Source organism: Pristis pectinata, chromosome 15 (genome assembly GCF_009764475.1).
Source record: "Pristis pectinata isolate sPriPec2 chromosome 15, sPriPec2.1.pri, whole genome shotgun sequence".
Lineage (NCBI taxonomy): Eukaryota > Metazoa > Chordata > Chondrichthyes > Rhinopristiformes > Pristidae > Pristis > Pristis pectinata.
This window is the reverse complement of record NC_067419.1, coordinates 30,139,563-30,160,794: the sequence shown is the minus strand read 5'-3', so window position 1 is coordinate 30,160,794 and position 21,232 is coordinate 30,139,563. Positions and strand designations below refer to the sequence as shown.

The 21,232-nt window shown below is 38.0% G+C and overlaps 1 protein-coding gene across 1 annotated transcript in view; it reads right to left on the bottom strand.

The window, feature by feature from the left end:
• Positions 1 to 13,904: 13,904 nt before the first annotated feature.
• The window catches only part of cped1 (cadherin-like and PC-esterase domain containing 1), a 175,226-nt gene continuing 167,898 nt past the window's right edge, over positions 13,905 to 21,232 (bottom strand). The window contains exons 21-22 of the mRNA XM_052030704.1: positions 15,908 to 16,054; positions 13,905 to 14,706 (exon numbers count right to left, since the gene is read on the bottom strand). Coding sequence (XP_051886664.1) covers positions 14,473 to 14,706; positions 15,908 to 16,054 — 381 coding nt within the window. The 3' untranslated portion in view covers positions 13,905 to 14,472. The remainder of the gene's footprint in view (positions 14,707 to 15,907; positions 16,055 to 21,232) is intronic.

Here is a 21,232-nt window from a genome sequence, read left to right as displayed (position 1 = left end):
TTCTTAGTTTAAAGCCACATCTCGCAGTACTTTATCAAACTGGTGGATGTATTGGATTTTGCTGTCACTGTATATTTAAGAATACATTGTATGTGTATTAGATAAATCGAAATTCTTTATGATTCGCATAAACGATTTGGGATATTTAATCTAAGCATCTGTTCGACAACATTTATGGTTTCTATTTTCACAATGTAATGGTTGATTTTAGAGTGCTCCCAATTTACTGTCAAATCTCTCCACGGCAGACCATCTAATTAATCATTCCCTTCATCAAAGCACAGAGACGCAGTTAACATGAAACATCCTGCCAAAATGATTCGGTTGCTACTCAACATTAGTGAGCTAACATTTACACAGAGCATATCGCAGGTGATGGAGATTATTTGTGATGTTACATCTTGATCAGATTTTATCAGAACATTTCTTAACCTACTTAATTTGTACATTTGCGCTGTTGTTATTAAGGTTTACTTTTCACAGTAAGGCGGAATTAACAATTTATATATTTCAATCCATCCCCATTTAACTTGGATAGGAATGCAACAATATAGTTTGTTACATGCGTATATACAGTACATTGAGTTGGCCTTAGTTCACATACGTAAGCATGGCGGATGAATAGTTGTGCGGAAGCAAGTAGTTAGTCTTCTATACCTGGCAGTTTGACTCCAAACGGTAATAAATTTGCTTCTGGTATATTTCGAACGACTCGATGAAAGCTCTTAATCACTGAAGGATTGCCTTGGAAAATACGACAACAGCCATAATGGAGTGAGACATTCCTTAACTTCAAGTGAAGTCTTAAAATTAGTTTCATCCGAAAGACTCAATTAGGAGGAATGATCAAATTGGGGGAGGGGGGTTATTGAGAGGTTATTTTGCAGTGTTTAAAAACGGACGTAAAGTATGAATATACTAAATTAAAACTACAATACAATACAGTTGTTGTACAGTTTTAACATAATGGGTTATCTATCACTTTGTTGCCATTTTCAGTGCTGAGTTTCCCACTGTAAACGGTTTTATCTGTAACAATTTAATCCCGCTCAAACACATATTCCCGCAACAAACAAGTCAGTTTGATCAGTTTATAATATTAACGAAAAGAAGAATGCCTGCTCTCAAAAATCTTCAATTCTCTTTCGTTCAAGACAAATGCTAATGATATATTGATTACACATTCGGTGTCGGAATAAAATGGTTATCAGAATTATGCATTTTTGTGGAAAGAACTTCCGTAAACCCGTGTTCCTGTTTTAGCGCTCATCATTTATTTTGTATTATAGTGTTTTGTATATCTCACCATTTGAAATATGCATAAATCCTGCAGGCAAAGTAACAAACCTTATTAGACATCGTTGCAATATTATAATTTTGCGACATCTGATATTTGAATTATCCATGCAATGTTTTTCCAATGCTTTTAAGTTTTACGGAGCCATTTCTGCTGATCCGCAATTCAAGACCAGCCAAGAGTTTCCTCTATATAGCAGATTAGTAGTATACCAGTCTAAAGAAACGGCAGCAAAAGTGTCAAAATACCTAGGGGATTGAACTCGACTTGTTTTAATCAGTAAATTTGAATATCAGTGTTTAGAGCAATAGAACAAGGAAACATTTAAAAATGCAATTCTTAGTAACATAGAAACATAGAAAAACTACAGCACAATTCAGGCCCTTCGGCCCACAAAGTAATTTTAAAATTTGTGTTTAAAACTGTTCTGGTTAATCTAAAACAACTATTTGGCATTTTCTACTGACATTCATGGCATACATAACTTTTAACTCGCATATTTTCTATGTATGTTTAAAATAAAATCTTGCAGCTTTACGTCAACCGTAAGCTCCAGAGCCAACAAAAAAATGCTGAACCACGGATTGTGATATTTATGAATGAGAATGAATAATATAATCAGCGACTGGAATTTTACACAATTTTGCACAACCTTTTACACAATTTTGCGTGTGTTAACATAACCAATATAAACGTTAAGTAAACATGAACTATTTGAAAAAATGTCGCCGTAATCGTATTTCCTTTTATCTCCTATTTAGAACTGTCCTGCAGCAAAAAATTAGTCTAGATATTAAGGCGTCTTGGGAAACGATTGACATTTGCAATAATAGGTTGTCTAATGGTGCTGTTTTGTTTGTTATCGGAACGCTATAACACACTATTTTGGAGAGGATCATATGAACCAAAAATATTTTTAACAAAATATGCCTTAACAATGGCAGCTGCTGTTTGGCTGAAATCACTGTTTGTAATTGTTCAATGTTCACTATCAGTTACCAACATTCTGCGACCTAAACATTTGGCGGTACTCTCCTGAATGGTTGCCGTGACGCTGCTCGAATCTGCCTCGTCAAGTGACAGTCTATTTCGCGCTACTTCCATTTCGAGCTGAATTGTTTCGATGAATTCTTTTTGCATCCGTACGGTCTGAAATCTCCCATTAGTCTGATTTGCTCAATGTCCCGAATAAACATAGAGCAGTACAGCACAGGAACAGGTCCTTCAGCCCACGATGTCTCTGCAGACTATGATGCTAATTTAAACTGCACATCTGCCTGCAGATAGTCTATATCCTTCCATTTCCTGCCTGTTCATCTACCTATCTAAATGCCTCTTAAACGTTGCTATACTATCTACTTCCACCACCTACCTTGGCAGTGCATTCCAGGCACCTGCTACTCTGTTTAAATATAGAACTTGCCTCCTAAATGTCCATTAAACTTTCCCCCTCTGACCTTAAAACTAGGCCCTCTAGTATTTGACACTTCCACCCTGGGAAAAAGACTATCTACCCTATCTGTGCCTCAAAATTTTATATACTTCTATCAGGTCACCTCTTAGCCTCCAATGTTTCTGAGAAAACAATCCAAGTTTGTCCAACCTCTCCTTAAAGCTAATTCTCTTTAATCCAGGCAACATCCTAGGGAAACTCTTTTGCACCTTCTGCAAAGCCTCCACATCCTTTCTGTAATATGGGGATCAGAACTGCACAAACTACTTCAAATGCGGCCTAACCAAAGTTATATACATCTGCAACATGACTTTTATACCTTATGCCCCAACTGATGAAGTCAGGTATGTCACGTCTTCTTTACCACCCTATCTACTTGTGTTGTCACTTTCAGGGAGCTATGGACTTGCAGCCTCCAGATCCTTCCATACATCAGTGCTCCTAAGGGCCCTGCCATTTTCTGTAAACCTTCCTCTTACATTTAATTTCCATATGTGCAACACCTCATACTTGTATCCTTTGACAATCTTCCTTGGTGTCCACAACTCCACCAATTATTGTGTCGTCTGCAAATTTATTAATCCACCCACCTACACTTTTGTCCAAATTATTTACATATTTCACTATCAACAGAGGTCCCAGCACCAATCCCTACAGAACACCGCTGGTCACAGACCTCCATTCAGACTATCACCCCTCCACCACCACCCTGTCTTCTGTGGCCAAGCCAATTTTGAATCCAATTTGCCAATCACCGTGAATCCCGTGTGCCTGAATCTTTTGGATCAGTCTACCATGAGGAACCTTGGGAAAACTTTAGATCAAATCCCTTTTTGATCAAGGGTCAAAAGGCTTTGACATGTATATCAGTGTAATCATTAATTATATTGACTTGTATTGTAAAATGCTATCATATTAAATCTCAACACTACAAATTGAACAGTATTTGAAGATTTATCACAGTCAAAATGTCGTTCTTGTACTTTACAACCACACTTGAAAAAGAAATTACCCGTGCTGGACATGTAACAATAACTATATCTCTAAACATCTTTATGTAAAATGTAGAATGTGCAAAAGTAGAATGTGTGCACTAAAAGTCTAATTTTACTTGTGTCAATGGAAAATCATTAAATCTGTAATATAAACATTTCTGGCAGAAAAAAAGTTAAAAAGCAAACTATGTGAATTTATATACTGAAGTTTTATAATTTGAACATGACGGTTAACAACCTGCTGATGCTCACTTTTCATAAAGTTCAACAATAACACTGGTTTCATATTGGGTCTTTGTCATCCTATCCTCCCATTTACTAACTTAAAATTCTCATCTTCATATAAATCCCATCATGACTCTGCCCCAATTTACCTCTGGACATCTTCCTGCAATACCTATCCTTCAGTTTTGGCTCCACTTTATTATAGATGACAGAGCTTTCTGCCATCAAAGTGCTGGACTTCAGAATTCTCTTTACAAAATCCTCTTGCTGTATCATTTCCCCTGGACCTCCAGATTTTTTTTTCTCAGTATCTCAAAGTGAAATCACCAATTTTGCATTCATTGCATCTGTAATCAAGTGCAGCATTGCATCTGTAGAGGGGCAGGATATCACTGACATCAATGTCAGGATTTTCATGTTTAATGGAGAAAAGGTTGTTGTCAACTTTGCAGAGGAATCATCGAGAATATTGGCAATGTTGTCATCATTACAGCTACAAATTCTGGGTCAATCTGGTTCAGCTGATGCTGGTTAGGATAAATTGGTCAGAAAACAGAAGTATAATTTCAATAGTGTTATCAAAGCTTCTTTATGTACCCAAACAATCAGATGTGGCTTTATATTTGCATTAAAATTTAATCGAGGTTATGTGTTCATGTTTGGGACTTAAACCCAAACTGAAAATGTGACTCAGATTAAGTTGTTAGCACTGTCACCTTCTAATTCAGGTGAAAGTCCTAACAACAGAACCAAGCTGTCACACACAATAATTCCCTCATGTCATCTATTACCTTTGAATGTATGTCTCTTTAAACTTTGTGAAGACAAAATACAAAATCAGATAATAGCTTGAATGTTTGTTAATTGCAATAAGTATTTGAGAGAGTTGAAATTAAATACCAATGGTTACATACTTCAGGTAATGTAATTTTTGTATTTGTTTACCAAATCCTTATTCATAAAACAAAATTACAGTTGTGTCTGTGTAAAAGGTAATGGTACTGATCAATCAGTTACAGAGCAAATATGATGCCAAAGTGGTTTTTGCCTTTCACAACTGAAGCTTACATTTGTTAGTATTTCAGGTTGATAAGATGAAAAGCCACTTTTTTTCTCATGCAGCTGAAAGAATTCTGGATCTTGAATCTGATGCATCTAATTTGCTTTCTACTGTACATCATAATGGGGAATGGGTATTTATCTTGGAAAAATTAAAAGTTCACACCAAGACAAATTTAATGCCAATTTTCATACTTATTGTAAAGTTTTGATGCTGATTACTTTGATGTTCAATAGCATATTTGGCATTTTACATCCTATGGTGTGTTGGAATTTGAAGACAGCGGATACCGTTTGTATTTGTCAGTTTCTGAGTATAGTTCCAAGTCTGTTGCCTGAAGAAGTAGTATGAAATGTACTTCAGAGTAGATTAATGAAAGAAAATTACTGATCCATTGTTGTCTGTCAGTACTAAAGTTTATCAACACTAAATGCTTTCAGCTTAAGAAAAAGTTTGAACAAAAAAAAATCAGATATGTAAAAGCTAATACTATTTTGTTCATTATCTTCATCTATTCAGGACCTGTAGAATGGATGTTGGATATTTGAATTTTGAGCAGTGATGTGTCATCCCCAGCATGGGTTGTGAATCCATTATATTGGCTTGGGTGACGGTTAGTTATCTTGGGAATCTGATTGAAGTATACACTGAGATCCTTAATTGTGCAATTCATGGTCCGTAGGATACTAAATTTGGGTGTAAATTTGTGAATTCGAATTTGCTCAGACCATACTCTGTTTAGAGTAGTCTAAAAACAAAATCATCATTTTTCATTTTTGTCACCAAATAGAATTGGGGATACCAACAAAAAAAACTTTTGTCCATAGCTATTCATATCTTCCATCGCTGGTTGATTTACTCCCCTATCTAATCAATGAGCAGCAGCAGATTGACAGCAACATTTAACTGAGGCATTTTCATTACTTCCTTCATTGATATGGTTCTCTGTCCTAGTGGTATATATCTCCTCCACCCCAAGACTAATTCCCTTTGTTTCTATCACCTCCCCATCCAGTAACCATCAATCCACCTGCCCAGTGCCCCCCCTAAACACTTAATAACTTCAGAGCCTGCCTTTGAAGCTTGAAAACTTCTATTGTACTTTTCCCTTGCTATAAGCCCTATCAATTTTTGCCAATTCGTTCACCAAGTTTGTTCTGCTTCATTATCTGCCTGTTACTTAATATCAGATCCAGTAAGTTGTCCAGCTATCTATTTGTTCTAAATAACATGGTGTTCAAGATCTTATTGCAAGTTTTTACATTTCTCAGTGGAGCCCTGATAAATCAAAATCATGACAATTGCTCCTCCTACACATTACGCTTTGAATGCAATTACGCAGAATTTTACATTACAAAAGGAGGCCATTTTGGCCATTTCATCTGTGCTAGAACTTTGAAAGAGCTATCAATGTAGTCATATCTGCTTGCCTTTTTCTGTATCCTTTTTGTGAAATATTTATTCACCATTTTGAAATGCTGTTAATTCTATTTTAGATTTTGGTTTTATTTGGCCTTTTCATGTCCTGAGAACACTCTTTTAAAAACAAAATATGCTGAGCTTCCTTTGTTCTTTTGGTAATATTCTTAGATTTATACCATCTATTTACTGACTCAGTGATCCAGGGAATTGGTTTTCCTGGTAGACCTTTACACAATGCCTCCGGAAATAAGTTTCATTCCCTTGTAGGTCTCATTCTTATTAAAATAGGCATCAATTGCCACATTGTCTGCACGCAGAACTACTGGGACCAGCTTCAGTATAAATAATACTGTTCTCAGAGTCTTGGAGATACAGCAAGGAAACTGCTCCTTTGGCTTACTGTGTTCGTGCTATCAAGCACCAATTTTTACACTAGTTCTTTCTAACTACCTAACCCATTTTTATTCTCCCCACATTTCTATCAACACTTTCCTCTCCCACCCCCCACCCCCTTTCACGCCACCCCAGATTATATATTGTACACTCTAGGGGCAAGTTTACAGTGACCAATTAACATACTAACCAGCATCTTTTTAGGACGTGGGAGGAAACTGGGGCACCTGGAAGAAACTCACACAGTCATAGGGAAAACATGCAAGCTCCATGACATTTGGATAAGTACATGGATAGGAGGGGTTTAGAGGGATTTGGGCCAAATGAGGGCAAATGGGACCAGCTTGGTAGGCATCATGGTAAGCATGGACTAGTTAGGTCAAAGGGCCTGTTTCCATGCTGTATTACTCTATGACTCTAATATTTATTCACTGATAACATGATTGCTGATTCTCAGTTAAGGATCTGGGAGAGCCTCAGATTTAGTCAACATAACAATGAAAAATGCATTTCACTGTTTTGTGTTGAGATATATTAAGGTCATACAAGTGGGCTAAAATGATTGTGCTGTCTGTGGTTGGTTAGCAGTTTTTATTGAACAACACTGTTACAGAGCATGAAAAGCTAACTGCTGCAGTTGCATAGATAAGAATGCAAGGAAGTATATGCAGGCAGCCAGAAAATACGGGGTTAAGAAACTGTAAGTTGATTGTGTCCACTTTAGAATTTATAGTAAAATAGACTGCACACTATAATAGTGAAATGGAGCATTTACTTTTATGCATTTCAGTCATACAGGAGAGTACACTTAAATGGAACTGACATCTGGTGTTAATTAGTAGCCGAATCATATTTGGGTAAAGAGGGCAGAAGTGATGTAATGTCATAGGAAGCATGGTGGATTGAACTTTGTTACCTTATTTGAAATAGGGTAAGAAGGGTGTTTGGCTATGGTGTCAAAGATAGGCTTTTCTCAGTAGAAAAATCTGGTGGTAAGTGCTTTGATGCCTATTTTAATAAAAGCAGTCCATGTTGAACTGATCATTTTCCACCATGAAAATGGCATACCAGGGAATGCCCAAAGGTAATGGCATACTGGTCCTTAGAAGCCCTCATTACAGTCAAAGGATTGGGCAGCTTTTGGGAAATGGTTTGACCAGGTGTATGAGAATGTAAGAAGTAGAATAGACTTGGAAGAAGTAGGAATAGACGTAAGAAGTAAATAAGAAGCAAGAATAGATTTGGATAGAAGTAGAAGCTGGAATAGACCTCTCGTGCCTGCTCCTCCATTCAATAAGATCATAATTTTGCTTTTATTTCAGCGCTACTTTCCCATACTTAATTCCCTTAATGTTCAAAAGTCTGTTAATTTTTGTCTGGAATATACTCAGTGACTGAGCCTCCATAGCTATCTTAGGCAGAGAATTCTGAAGACTTCTTCTGGATGAAGTAATTTATTCTCATCTCAGTGCTGAATGGCTGATCCCCAATTCCATGTGCTCTAAATTCCATGTGCTCTAAGTTTGTTATTAACCTCTTGACTGGCACTCTATCAAAAGCTTCTGAAATAGTAAATACACCACATTCTCTCATTCCCTTTTATCTATTTTGCTAGCTACAACCTCAGAAAACAGATTTGTCAAATATGATTTCCTTTTCATTATTTCCATATTGACTTTGTCCAGTGTTGTTATTATCTTCTACATGCTATGTTACTGCTTCTTTAATAATGGATTCTAGCAGTTTCCCTACTATGAAAACACAAGAGATTCTGAAGATGCTGGAATCTGGAGCAACACACATAAAATGTTGGAGGAACTCAGCAGGTCAGGCAGCATCTATGGAGGGAAATAAACAGTCGACGTTTCAGGTCGAGACCCTTCATCAGGTCAGGTCTCGACCCGAAACGTCGACCATTTATTGGATGCTGTCAGACCTGCTGAGTTCCTCCAGCATCTTGTGTGTGTAGTTTCCCTACTATGTTGGCAATGTAGCAGAGAACAATTCATTGAAAAATATTTTCCAGCTGCAGCAAATGTTATTCAAACTCTCCGGTCTACTTCATGCCTGAAATTATCCACCTGTATTAGCTGATACTGACAGCAGCTTCACCTTAAAAGTCTCACTTTGTTATTGTCATGGAGAGATACAGCAAAGAAGTGGGTCTTTCGGACCTCCGAGTCTGCACTGATCATCAACGACACATTTACACTAATCCTACAATAATCCAACATTCTTATCAACTACCCCCTGATTCTGCTACCCAGCCACACTAGGGGAAATTTGCAGTGGCCAATTAATCTGCCAACCCTCGTGTCTTTGGGATGTAGGAGGAAACTAGAGCACTCGGAGGAAACCCATGCAATCACAGAAAGAACTTGCAAACTTCACATAGATCACCACCTGAAGTCGGGATTGAACTCTGGTCTCTGGTGTTGTGAGGTAGTAGCTTTACTAGCTGTACCAGTGTGCCGCCTGTCTAGTCCTATTAGGACTGTAAAACTGGGAACTGATTTGCTGCACCATTGGGCCTCATTTGGACACAAGCAAACTTTCCATCATAGCCCCCTCCTGCACTTATCCACTCTCAATGTGAAACCTATCAGCAACTACCTTTACAGTAACCTGTTATTCCAATTAATCTTCTTTTCACTGAGGTTTCTGGTATTGCTGAAATTATTTACAGTTATTTAGTATCCCTATACACCAAATTTTCAAATTTCTAGCTTTGCAATACATGAATGAAACTAGTAATGAAACAATTGGATGAAAAGTGGAGAACAACTCTATATTCAGTTTCATATAGGGATTTTACTCCTGTAATTCTGATATTATGTGGCTAAGGACATTTGTAGTAAATTGCATGGTTCATGTCACTGTGAGCAGATGGGAACTGCAAGTTTTGTATTGAATGAAGAATTATGTCAAAATTAGTGTCACTACCTCAATGGAATGGACTTTATTTTTAATTCTACCCACCTGGCATGAAAAGTACAGGCTAGATATTAAAAATGCAGGAATCTATAATTGTTCCATTTTGGCCACAATCTCCAAGTTTTTGATGAAGCAAAAGAGTGTGGATGAGAGTAAAATGGTACTCATATCTGAATTTTGAGAAAGCATTTGATAAAGTCTCACATCAAACCCGGTTAGCAAAATTGAAGCCTGTGGAATAAAGAGATTAGCACCATTATGAATAAGAAATTGGCTTAGGGAGAAAAGTAGTATTGTTTTTTTACAGACTGAAAGGGGATAGGCAGTGGTGCTCCCCAGGGACAGATGCTGGGATCACTGGTTTTTTAATATGCATTAATGACTTTGATATTGAAAAACACAATGATGCTGGATCCAGGCAGCATCTGTGGAGAAAAGCAGGCAGTCAACGCTTTGGGTCAGGACCTTTCTTCCGAACTGAAGATAGGAAAAGGGGAAGCCCAATATATAGGAGGGAAAAGCAGAGCAGTGATAGTTGGACAAAAGAGGGGAGGCAGGGTGCTGAGTTCCTCCAGCATCATCGTGATTTTCATCCAGATTCCAGCATCTGCAGTCCTTTGTTTCTCTAATGACTTTTATATTGATGTGCAGTTTGAAAAAAAATGCTTACGGCACAAAGCTTGGCAGTGTGGTAAATAATGAGGAGGATTGCTCTAGACTTAAGGGAACATAGATAAGCAAGTGGAGTAGGAAGATGCTTGACAGATGAATTCTACTGGAGAAAAATGCAAAATGAAACATTTTGGCAGAAAGAATAAGAGACAAAAATAAATAGTATAAATCCAAAGCGTGTACAGGGACAGAGAGACCTGTGTGTATGGGTGCAAATATCTTTGAAGGTGCTAGAGCAGGTTGGGAAATGGATAATAAATCATATAGGATGCTGAACTTCATACTTCTGAGTGGCAGATAGTCCAGAAGCAAAAAGGAGGTTTGACCACATTAAGCTAGTTCATTCATTTTGGGTCACCTTGCTTTCGAAAGGATGCAAAAATATTACTTGAATGGTTTCACAGATGAGGAATTTTAGTCGCAATGGTAGTCTTTCAAATCTGGGGTTCTGTTTGGAGCTGGGAAGATTGAGAGGAGACTGATGGGTTTAGAAGGATAAATAGAGAGAACTGTTCATATGAGAGGATAGGGTTAAGGACCGGAGGATGCACATTTAAATAGATTAGCTAAACATCACAGGTGATGCAGCCAGTAATTATGATAGCACTGCCTGGAAGTGTGGATGATGCAGGGAAATTTTGGGTTTCAAAGGGGAACTGGATAAATATTTGAGGGTAAGAATATTTGCTGGTCTCTATAGGGTAAGAGTGGGCAAATGGACAGATTGGATGCTTGATAAATAACTGATATAGACTCAATGGGCCAAATGGCCTCATTCAGTGCTGCAACAATTCTATGATTCTATAAATTTTTAACAGTGCCTCTCTTGGGTCCAAAAGTTTAGCTGCCAGTAACTGGTTGGTACTTTATACATATATTCAGAATTAATAGTTAATGGCAGCTTTAGGATCCCAGATCCAGTTCAATTGGATGGTATGGTGAAAATGATCAATTTGCCTCTTTATTCTGGCCTCTGAAACTGTCTGAATCAACTGGAAGAACTGGGAAGAGCCAATAAGACTGCAGGGAGAATAACAAAAATATGGGATTAATGTATGATTAGTGTAAATGGGTTGTGATGGTGAATGGTGGGCCGAAGGACTCTTTCTCTGACTCTAACTATTCAAAGGAGTTGTTGGATTCCTAAGATCCTTTGCCACTTCTACTAATTGGTTTGCCAAAGTATTTCATTGATTGAAGATTGCTCCTTTTCAACTTGTTTCTTTATCCTGACTAAACCTTCATCACCTTGCACAAAAACAACATTCTGTGGGTACTGGAAATCTTAAGAAAGACATTCTGGAATGCTGGAAATGACAGCAGCTCAGGCAGCATCCGGGAACTGAGAAATAGAGTTTAAAATTTTAATTCGATGAGCATTCATTAGAACTGAGGAGAATTAGAGATGTATAGGAAGGAGAGGAGAAAATAATGGAATGTTCTTTGATAGGGCAGGGGGCAGGGATGGTGATAGAGGATAATAATGGAACAGCAGAATAGTTCTGTCCTATCTCACCACTGCTTTTCCAAGTTGAAGATGAGCCATAGGTCCTGTTTCTTTCTGGGATCTCATTCAGCAGAAGCTTGCCAACTCTAACCCTCTAATACTTGCCCAGCCACTGCCACAACGACCCAGCTGATGCCCACACCCCTTCATAATCATCTGCCAAACTAGCTCTCCTGATCCCCTCTGAACTGCTGTTCCTCTACCATTCACTTCTTCACCCCATATTTCTACCCTACTAAGGTATGCAGCTACAGGGATAATGCTCATGTTATGTTGAGCCGATGCAACACATTTCATTTTTCCTGCCCTTGTCATATTGGATCTCCTTGTGTCACAGATAATCATGCCATCCAATTTTACCTCTGCTTAAGCAGGCAAAATTTCAGGCAAACTATCGTAGGATCTTCCCTATCTGAGTTTCTTCCATTTGCTACACCTGGTGAAATAGCAAAAGAGCTTATTAAAAAGTGAAGGTGTATTTTGAAATGGTCAGTCCATTAAATGGACTAGAGTCAAAATCTGCTTTTCTGCCTGCTCATCATCTCTCTTCGGAGAGGTGCTATAATTAGCTACATACTGAGGTCCATTGGGGACTGCTTGCTTTTGTTTAAAGAAATTTAATCTTCACTTCAGAGCCTCTCTCTGCCATGGGATATGATGGGATTATGAAAGTCAGAAAGCAGCATAAAACAGTGGGTCCTTTTCCCTTTTTTTTTAAACATGTATTTTTCAAAATATGGATGACTTAATGTTAGGTCTCCTATCATTTATTTAATACACTGGGCCTTGCAGTATTGTTTCCTCGATAAATCTAACATCCAAGTCCCAGTCTGAACTAGGGATCCCATTCCTTCCTGGGGTCTCGTACAGGGCTGAAAATTCTTGACGGATTCCTGGCCACGGAGGTCACCCGCAAAGCAAAGGCGAGGAGGTTCCTTGCAGTGAGTGGGTGGCCTAAAGATCGCTGGCTCACTGATGGTGAGCAAATCCCTGGTCCAGCCACCTTCTGACCTGAAAGAAGGTAAGTGTTGGGTGTAACTGGTGAGTGGCAGGTTTGATGTTCTCACCAAATAGGTTATTGGTGAATAAGTTAGAGTGGCACAGACCTTGCAAAAGGAAGCAAGCCTTGACCAGAGGATTTGGTGTTACTTAAAGGGGTCTGGCCCTATCTGTGTTGATGCTGAAGAGTCTGAGACAACCATTTACTTTCTTCCTTTTAGTGTATTCTTATAATGATGACTAAGTGATCGTTTCTACAATGCTCCCCTCTCCTTACAGCAAATGTCCTGAGGCTTTCTCGACCCTTGCTTGCCTGCCCAAAAGTCCATTTCGTACCACCCTACACATATCAATGATCCTTTTCTTGTTACCACCCACCACCCCCCACACCTCCCCCCCCCCCCCCCCACCCAATCTGTTGCCCAACTGATTTTCTCAAAGAGCTCCCCTATCCAAGGTGTCAGGAACTCACAGACAAAAGTCTTTTGTGTGTGGTTAAGTGTGCACACCTTCAGCCCTGTTCATGATAGGACATTTCCGCAGGGGCTAGGTACAAAGTAGGGACACATCTCCTGCATAAGCATTATAGTTTCTAGTTCCCCATATCACACCTATCATTTACATAGATATTTCAGTTGTTATATTGTTAAATTTTCAACGGGGAATGGCAGTAAAATTCCCTCATTTATTGAAAGGCATACTAATATTTTTTTAAAGTTGTTGTAAAGAATTGTGAGAAGATTTATAGAAAGATATTTAGCAATATGACAGAACATTGCCCTTCTAAAAATATTTTTTTTATTCCTATTTTTCAAGTGCATTCATGGATGATAAAAATAGTCATCTATAGCATCACAAACTAAAGCACTATCGAGTTTAATAGAAAAATTAAAAATGCATAAATGTATGAAAATTAGATGTAGAAAAATACCAGCATTTTGTAAACATTGAACATCCTCCGTACGTAAAATACGTCTAAGACATTTGAGAATTCGGACAGCATTCTAAACTATTTTCTTGCCTGCCAAAAAATGGCAGTATAAACACAGGCACTGTGAGGTATATATAATTTGATATCACCAGCAATATCTGGGGAATGTGATTCTTAGTGAACAATACATATAAAAATAAAAGCTATTCAGAAATCCAGAAAAAAATTAGTGCACATAGTGATTGAATATTGCACAGAAAGGATTAAGTGGCTTACTTAAGGACTTCAAGTCTCTCATGTACTTAATCTTGTGTAAAATACTTTGTTTCGCCCACAGCTGTTTATGCAATTCATCTGGCCAGACAGCGAGTCACATCAATTTTCTGGTTTTCCATCTGCCATTCTGAAGCCTCACATTTGCAGAGGCACATATTGATTTCATAAAGATTTTAAAAATGTCACATGTCTTTGGTGGTGGTAGGATTTGTAGCCAATCAGAAAGAAATGGAATACATACCATGTGGTATTTTGCACTGATCTCCAGGGAAGCAGCAAATCTTAAAACTGTAAAAAGTGTCTATTTTTTATTGCTGAGTACTCAGAATATTCAATCTGTTAACACAGACTCTGCTGAGAAGAATTTCTGAATAAGCCTGGTTTATTGGACCTTTGACATGATAGTGTGATTTAAAGGCAGACAAAACATCTTGTAGTGCTGAATGCTTGTTCTGGCTTGATTTGTCCTTTTCAGTAAGGAAGTGCGCTAAATGTTGCATTTTTTTATGAATTGTTGATTTGGAGTATTCAGATCTGACTACCTAAGAAGGGAAGAGGGGGAGAAAAGGAACAATTAATTTATATATTTCAAAACAATGTTTATTTTTGATAAATTCTGATTCAAATGGCATCTAATCAAGACATTTCCACTTCTATATTCAAAGTAATGCATTTTTACTTGAACAATTAAACTTTGTAAGATATTATCGTGGCATCAATAACATACTATTTGGATTTAAGCTATCTAACCAGTTAGAGTTTGAGCTCTGAATTTTAATTATCTTCCTCTTATCATCTTTTTCTATTATCCCTGACTTTATTGAGCCTCATCAGTTAAACTGAAGCCTAATTATCTATCCTTTATCTCTCCCAATTCAGTATCATTGTTTGGTCAGTTTATATTACTCATTCTTTAGTGGATCTATGCCTTTTTTAATTTTCTTTCTGATGCTTATCTGTTATAAATGTCTTGCATTGTTTTGACAATTTAATATTTCTTGTTTGCTGTCTCAACTGTTTTTATCAACCCTTCCACAGGTTTCTTGTTTGCTGTCTCAACTGTTTTTATCAACCCTTCCACAGGTTTTTTCATAATTTCCACAAACAGACTGGTATTGGCAGTGAAGCAAAACGTATATTGTTGTGAAGAAGTTGGCAGCAATGACTGCTGGCATCCATGCAGAGGTGGAACTGTTAAATTTGCAATTCTTCAGAAAGTTCCTCATGGGACCAGTGTGGTTTGTACAAACATTGGCAGGCTGATGTCCCTTCCAGACTGATTCTACTGGCACGGACTCACTACTTCTGCTAAAACTTCTCTATTATGATGTGTAGAGTTTCATGTCTATGGGAGAGCGATCTCATATCCAACATTGATATGAGGGTAGTATGGAAATGGGAAAAGTCCCCAAAAAGATTCTGGGAAGAGATGATTATCACGGCTAATTTATTTGCAGGTGTCACTGATGAGATCATGTTAAGGAATTTCTTGGAAGCCTGCAATTAGCTAATCATGGTTTAGGATTCTGCGGGAATACTACAATGTTGGGGAGGCTCAAAAGCATCTAAATTAGCTGAACAAGCTAAATTGCATATCATAATAAATTAGGGAAAATGAATTAATCTATCTGGTCAAATAATTTAATAATTCAATTTTTTAACCAGATAGTCCACTTAAAATAAAATTGCAATACCTTGAATGCAAAAAAACCTTAGTAAAAACATTAAAAAGAAACAAGTTACCTCATGAAAATGACATGCACACTTTCCCTGAAGAAATTCTTTATAACGTCCCATAGTCATACTAAATGTATCAACAACATCAAAGCCATAGTCCTTTGCCTCAGAGAGTATTTCAGTATTTTCTTTCCACAAATTTTGTACTTCTTTCTACAATAACAAAAGATGTCAAACATGTGAAAATCGTATCGAGTGTCTTGAGTCTTTAACTAAAACTGTGAACTGTAAGTGATTTGGTGGTTCACCTTAGAATTAAATGAAAATCTCTGTTTTATTTAACTATCTAGACATTTTAAATTGTCCTCAAAATGTTGTAAGTTGAGTATCTTCTAATTTTTTTTTAACCTCTGGAGAAGCTAGTTAGTTCCACTTGGGACTCCTGGAAATCAGATGCTGGCACCTGATTTTGGAAGGACAATTATAATTCTAAACCCCGAGTTATATGATAAAAATCTGTTACATAGTTAGTAGAGAAGGTGATGGTAACAATGGGGGTGGTTGCATGAGGATGGATTGGGTTCACAGGGTAAAATATTGTCTGTGGTTAATAAAAGACTTGAAGGTTAAATTTCTAGGTAGGTTCTCCAACAATATCTGGGGTGTTTTCCTAAAAGGATTAGACTCCTTCAATACGTTAATTGGGGGCAAAAGTAAGTTTTAGTATTTAGCATTTTTTTTCAGGGTCTGCAACGGTTTTCAAACATTTCATGGAATGAAAAAGCTTTTGTTTTCCATTGATGTTGATGTGGAGCAAAGAGAATATTTCTCATGGCATCCCAAACAGTACTGCAGCTAATGCCACCTCTTGCTCCCCTTTCCATTCCTGCACCATCCACACCCACCAATCAAGGGCTGAAGGGTCTGTTCTTCTGCTGCACTGTTCTATGTTCGATCCACCCCACCAAATTGCCTCATTCTCCAAATTTAACTGCTGGTCAGTTCCATCTCAAAGCTTGCTGAATTTTCCAGTGTCACAGCTGTTTTGTTATATCAGCATGCTCACAACACACACCCAGATTCAGTGTGAGCCTTGGATGATATCTTTGGGTGAACACACTCAGTGCACTGCACATTTCATGCTGTCTTTCATTTTAAAAGTGCATCTGCATTTCCACCAACTCCTCCCTAGCCTTTTAATCTTTGAAAGAGATGCTGAGGTAAAAGATCAGCCATGATCTTACTGAATGGTGGAGCAGGCATGAGGGGCTGAATGGCCTCCTGTTTTTGTTTTCTTTTTATGTCCACATCAGATAGTAAGGAAAATTTGAATCATTAAAGATGTTGTTTGACCTGCACGTGCTGGTTTTGTAAAATTAACAATGTTCTGTAATCTTCTGAACAACCTTCTGAAAGTTCTGCTTGACTCTTTTAAAACTAGTCAAGAGATACTTTGAAAATTCTATATCTTAGTACATAAGATTTCCCAGTAATTACAACATGGAAATGATCAGTTTGTCCATGCCAGTTGCTGCCAGTGTTTATCCTTCATGAAAGAAACAACTCTCAGTTTGCTGAGTTTAGTGAGGTGTCTGCTGCCAGCAATACTTTAAGATTCTGGATCTTGTTTTGTAGTACATGGGTTAAGCATGTTAAAGGGCTTAAGGTGAACACAAAGTTTTGCTCTATGAAAAGCCAATGTAGTTAATTGGACCTTAAATCCATTAGTGCTTCCGTTTACCACACCTGCTGCCAAATCTCCAGTTGCAACCTTGAAACTTTCAAAGGTTTGGATCACACAGTAGTTAAATATTTAATCTCCTGAAATGATACCCTAGGTCTAATTCCGTCAGCCTTAAGCTTCAATGAAAGAGTATCCAGTAGCTTATGAAATGACCAGGTGGCATACACAAAGTATGTGGTACATTAAGTGTACTGAGACATAGAAGCTGCACTTAAGGATTTCCTCAAGGTTGTCTCCACTTTCTTCTCTTTGCTGTTGTAATTTATCTGCTAAGTCAAACTTTGGGAGGTTTTACCGCCTTAAAACATGAGGCACTCCCTATGATTACACTATTAAGTTTAAAAGACCACTTCAATTCCATAATGTAGACGTGAAATGGAACTCAATGTCAATATAATAACATCCATTAATGATTAGTTTAGCCATGACAATTCCTATGTTTCAAAAATAGATCATGGAATAAAAGAGGAAAAGTTGATTTAGAAAATCTCTTTTTCTGTCTGTGATTCAGTGAAGATCAATATGCCCAGCAAAAAAAAGTAAAGTTCTTTAATATATGTCATTTTTCAGCTAGTGAATTTAACGAAGGAAAGAATTTTGGAGTATTACCACAGCCATGATAAAAATGAGTAAACACAGATGGTTCCAAGGCTATGAATGCAGCAGCCATTGCTAGTTACCATGTAATGGAGGAGGAGGTGAGGAGAACCCATGAGATGAGATTAGACAGACAGGCACAATTCAGAATGGCCGTATCTACACAACAAACAAATCACAGATTGTTTAAAGCTGGTTTCATTTAATCATGTAGTCATGGTGATGTACATGTTTATTAAAACGTGCAAAGAACCTCATGCTGGTCGTACATGTGCCTTTCTACTAAGAATAGCATTGATGGATTGCTGTTCAATTAATTAGCTGTCTACAGCCAAAATGAATGTATTTGCTTCTGTCTTAGAGTAACTCTATGCCATTGCATCAATGCCATTGTGTCTTTTTTTGGAGCTTGTGGTTCAGATATTTTAGAGATATGGCATTCTCAATCAACTCTGCAATGACACAGAACTGCTGAGGACTTGAAAAAATGGTGGGAGCTACTGCATGTGTCACTATTAGATGGCATATTCTCAGAAATCTCAATGAGCACGTGGACATCATTGGTATCAAAATTGTCTGCAACGACTTCATGTGAGTCAAAGTTAATTAAGTGATTGTCAGAAATGAGATTCCAAAGGAACTAGAGTAATACTGAGAGTAAATTCCATGATGCCTCTACAGGTTTTTAAGACTGTAACAATTTTTAAACTGTAACATCTTTTGAGAGATGGCTATGCATAAACAGGATTTCGTCTATACATATATATGGCATTCAGCACCTTAGCTTCCATTCTGTACCAATTAGAACTCAACTACTGAGAGTGCTTCATCTTCTGTACATACGCAATGAGTTGTGTGTCCTTCTCAGCGTCACCAGCTGCAGTATTTGCATTTGTGCATGTGCCTACTTCATGGGGTAGTGATGACACTTAGTTCTCAAGAGAATGAACAAATTCTTTCATTAAAAAGGATGCTACTCTTTAAATCTGGCTAGATTACAATCTGGATGTCCTTGCTTTATGAAGAAAGAAGATAGTTCAATAAACATACTCTGTGCACTCTGGTCAGTAAACATATTTTTGCACTAAACCATCATTAAGCATTTTTGGCTGATTACAATGTTGCAGATGATCATGTAACATCATGGAAAATCTACAAAATATGAATATGGTACTTGTAATGAATATTGTACTAGACATCCAGGACAATCCAAATTCCATTTTGCAAGAATCTATAATAGTAATAATAAAATTATGCAAAACTGTTAAAACCTCGTCACGATATTTAGTTTTAAACCTAAAAGAGGAGACTGCCACCATTATAGGAGGGGGCTATGGCGAGACAATGGAAGTTGAGGGTCTGGAGGGACTGATATTAAGGATATATGTATAGCTATTATTCTCCTCGCTATCTCTCCTGATTTGCTTGCTACATATGGCATAAGATTGTACTTCTTGCTTCTGCTTTCCCTTCACTAAATGAAAGGCTCATCCCTTTTTCTATGCAGATGAATGAGAGCTTCCTGGTCAAAGGAGAAGCAGCATTAACAGCCAACAGCCCAAGACTAACACTAAATATAGTTTAGTGCCTGGACACCTGAGCTGTCGGACTTGGAGAGTCATTCTTGGATCAGAACAGTAAAGTGCAGATTGAAATTGTTCTTAGTGCTTCAGTGTGTGTAAAGCACTCGTGCACTGGACTAATGCAGTGATGTCAACTAAGTGCAACATTTGCTTCATGTCATACATAAAATTCTACCACAGACGAAACTGACAAAAACACGGCAGTTGTCAATGTTCCCAGAAAGCCACTCCACCAAGTGTCAGCCTGATGCCTGCTTGACATCTCTCTATCTCACCATCATCCTCTGTCAACAATCCCAATTCACACCATCATCTACTAGACCCACCTAGCCAACTGTCCCAACACCTGATCATTGGTTTACTTCTGTAGTCCCCAGGTCATCACTGCAAGTGTGGTACAGTAGTGCTGCAGGTAGAGCAGCTGTCTCATAGCTTTAGCGACCTGGATTTGATTCTGAGCTGTGGTGCTGTCTGTGTGGAGTTTACACGTTCACCCTGTGACTGCATGGGTTTGCCCCGGGTGCTCTGGATTTATTTGCCATCCCTTAGGCATGCTGATTGTTAGGTTTATTGGCTACTGTAAATTAGTTCTAGTCTAAGTGGCTAGTAGGAGAATTGAGGGGTGTTAATGAGCATGCGAGGGAGAATAGGTTACAGGGAAGTGAGTGAGATTGATGGGATTGCTCAGAGCCAGCATAGACACAATAGATTGAACAGTCTCCTTCTATGTCATAAGGAAATCTGAAAATAAGAACCAGCACTCCACCCCACCAGTCATCAATATAATTGTCCATCATGTTTCCAACCTCAAACCCTTGGGTTTCCGATACAGTAGAATATCAGAAGCCCTTCTGCCACAAAGGGGTGAGTCCAGGATATTGATGGACCTGGCTACAGAAGGCGAGTGATAGGTATGCAAATAACCAGCATTACGCCTGCCAAAAAGGCTATGTGTATCAAGAATGTTGGAGGAGTCCATTTCAAACTTGGAAGAGGGCTTTGCATCCATCTGTTCCATGCAGTCACTTCTAATAACACACATACAACTTGTCCATGGAGCATTTGATGAGCAAGGTTAGTAGAATTGCAGAGATAATCCATGGGTGTTCTCAAGTCGTATTGCAAATTCATTTGCATTATTCTCATATTTCTCTACACGTTGTCAGTATCAATTGTTAGGCATGTTCATATTGTAAACCTCTTGATCAATACAGCATCCTGCTCATTTCATATTGAAAGTGTATGCATTTCAACCTCTTTTGAGATTATTGGCTATGTAGTAGGTCAAGAAAAAACAGATGTCACTGAGCGCAAATCAGATTTTTGGTGGATGTTACTTGTAAAACAATGGAAATGGTGATATTTGCCATCATTTTCAAATACTGCAGATGCTGGAAGTCTGAAATAAAATCAGAAAATGCTAGAAAAACTGAGTGCGTCAGGCAGCAAGAGAAACAGTCAGAATTT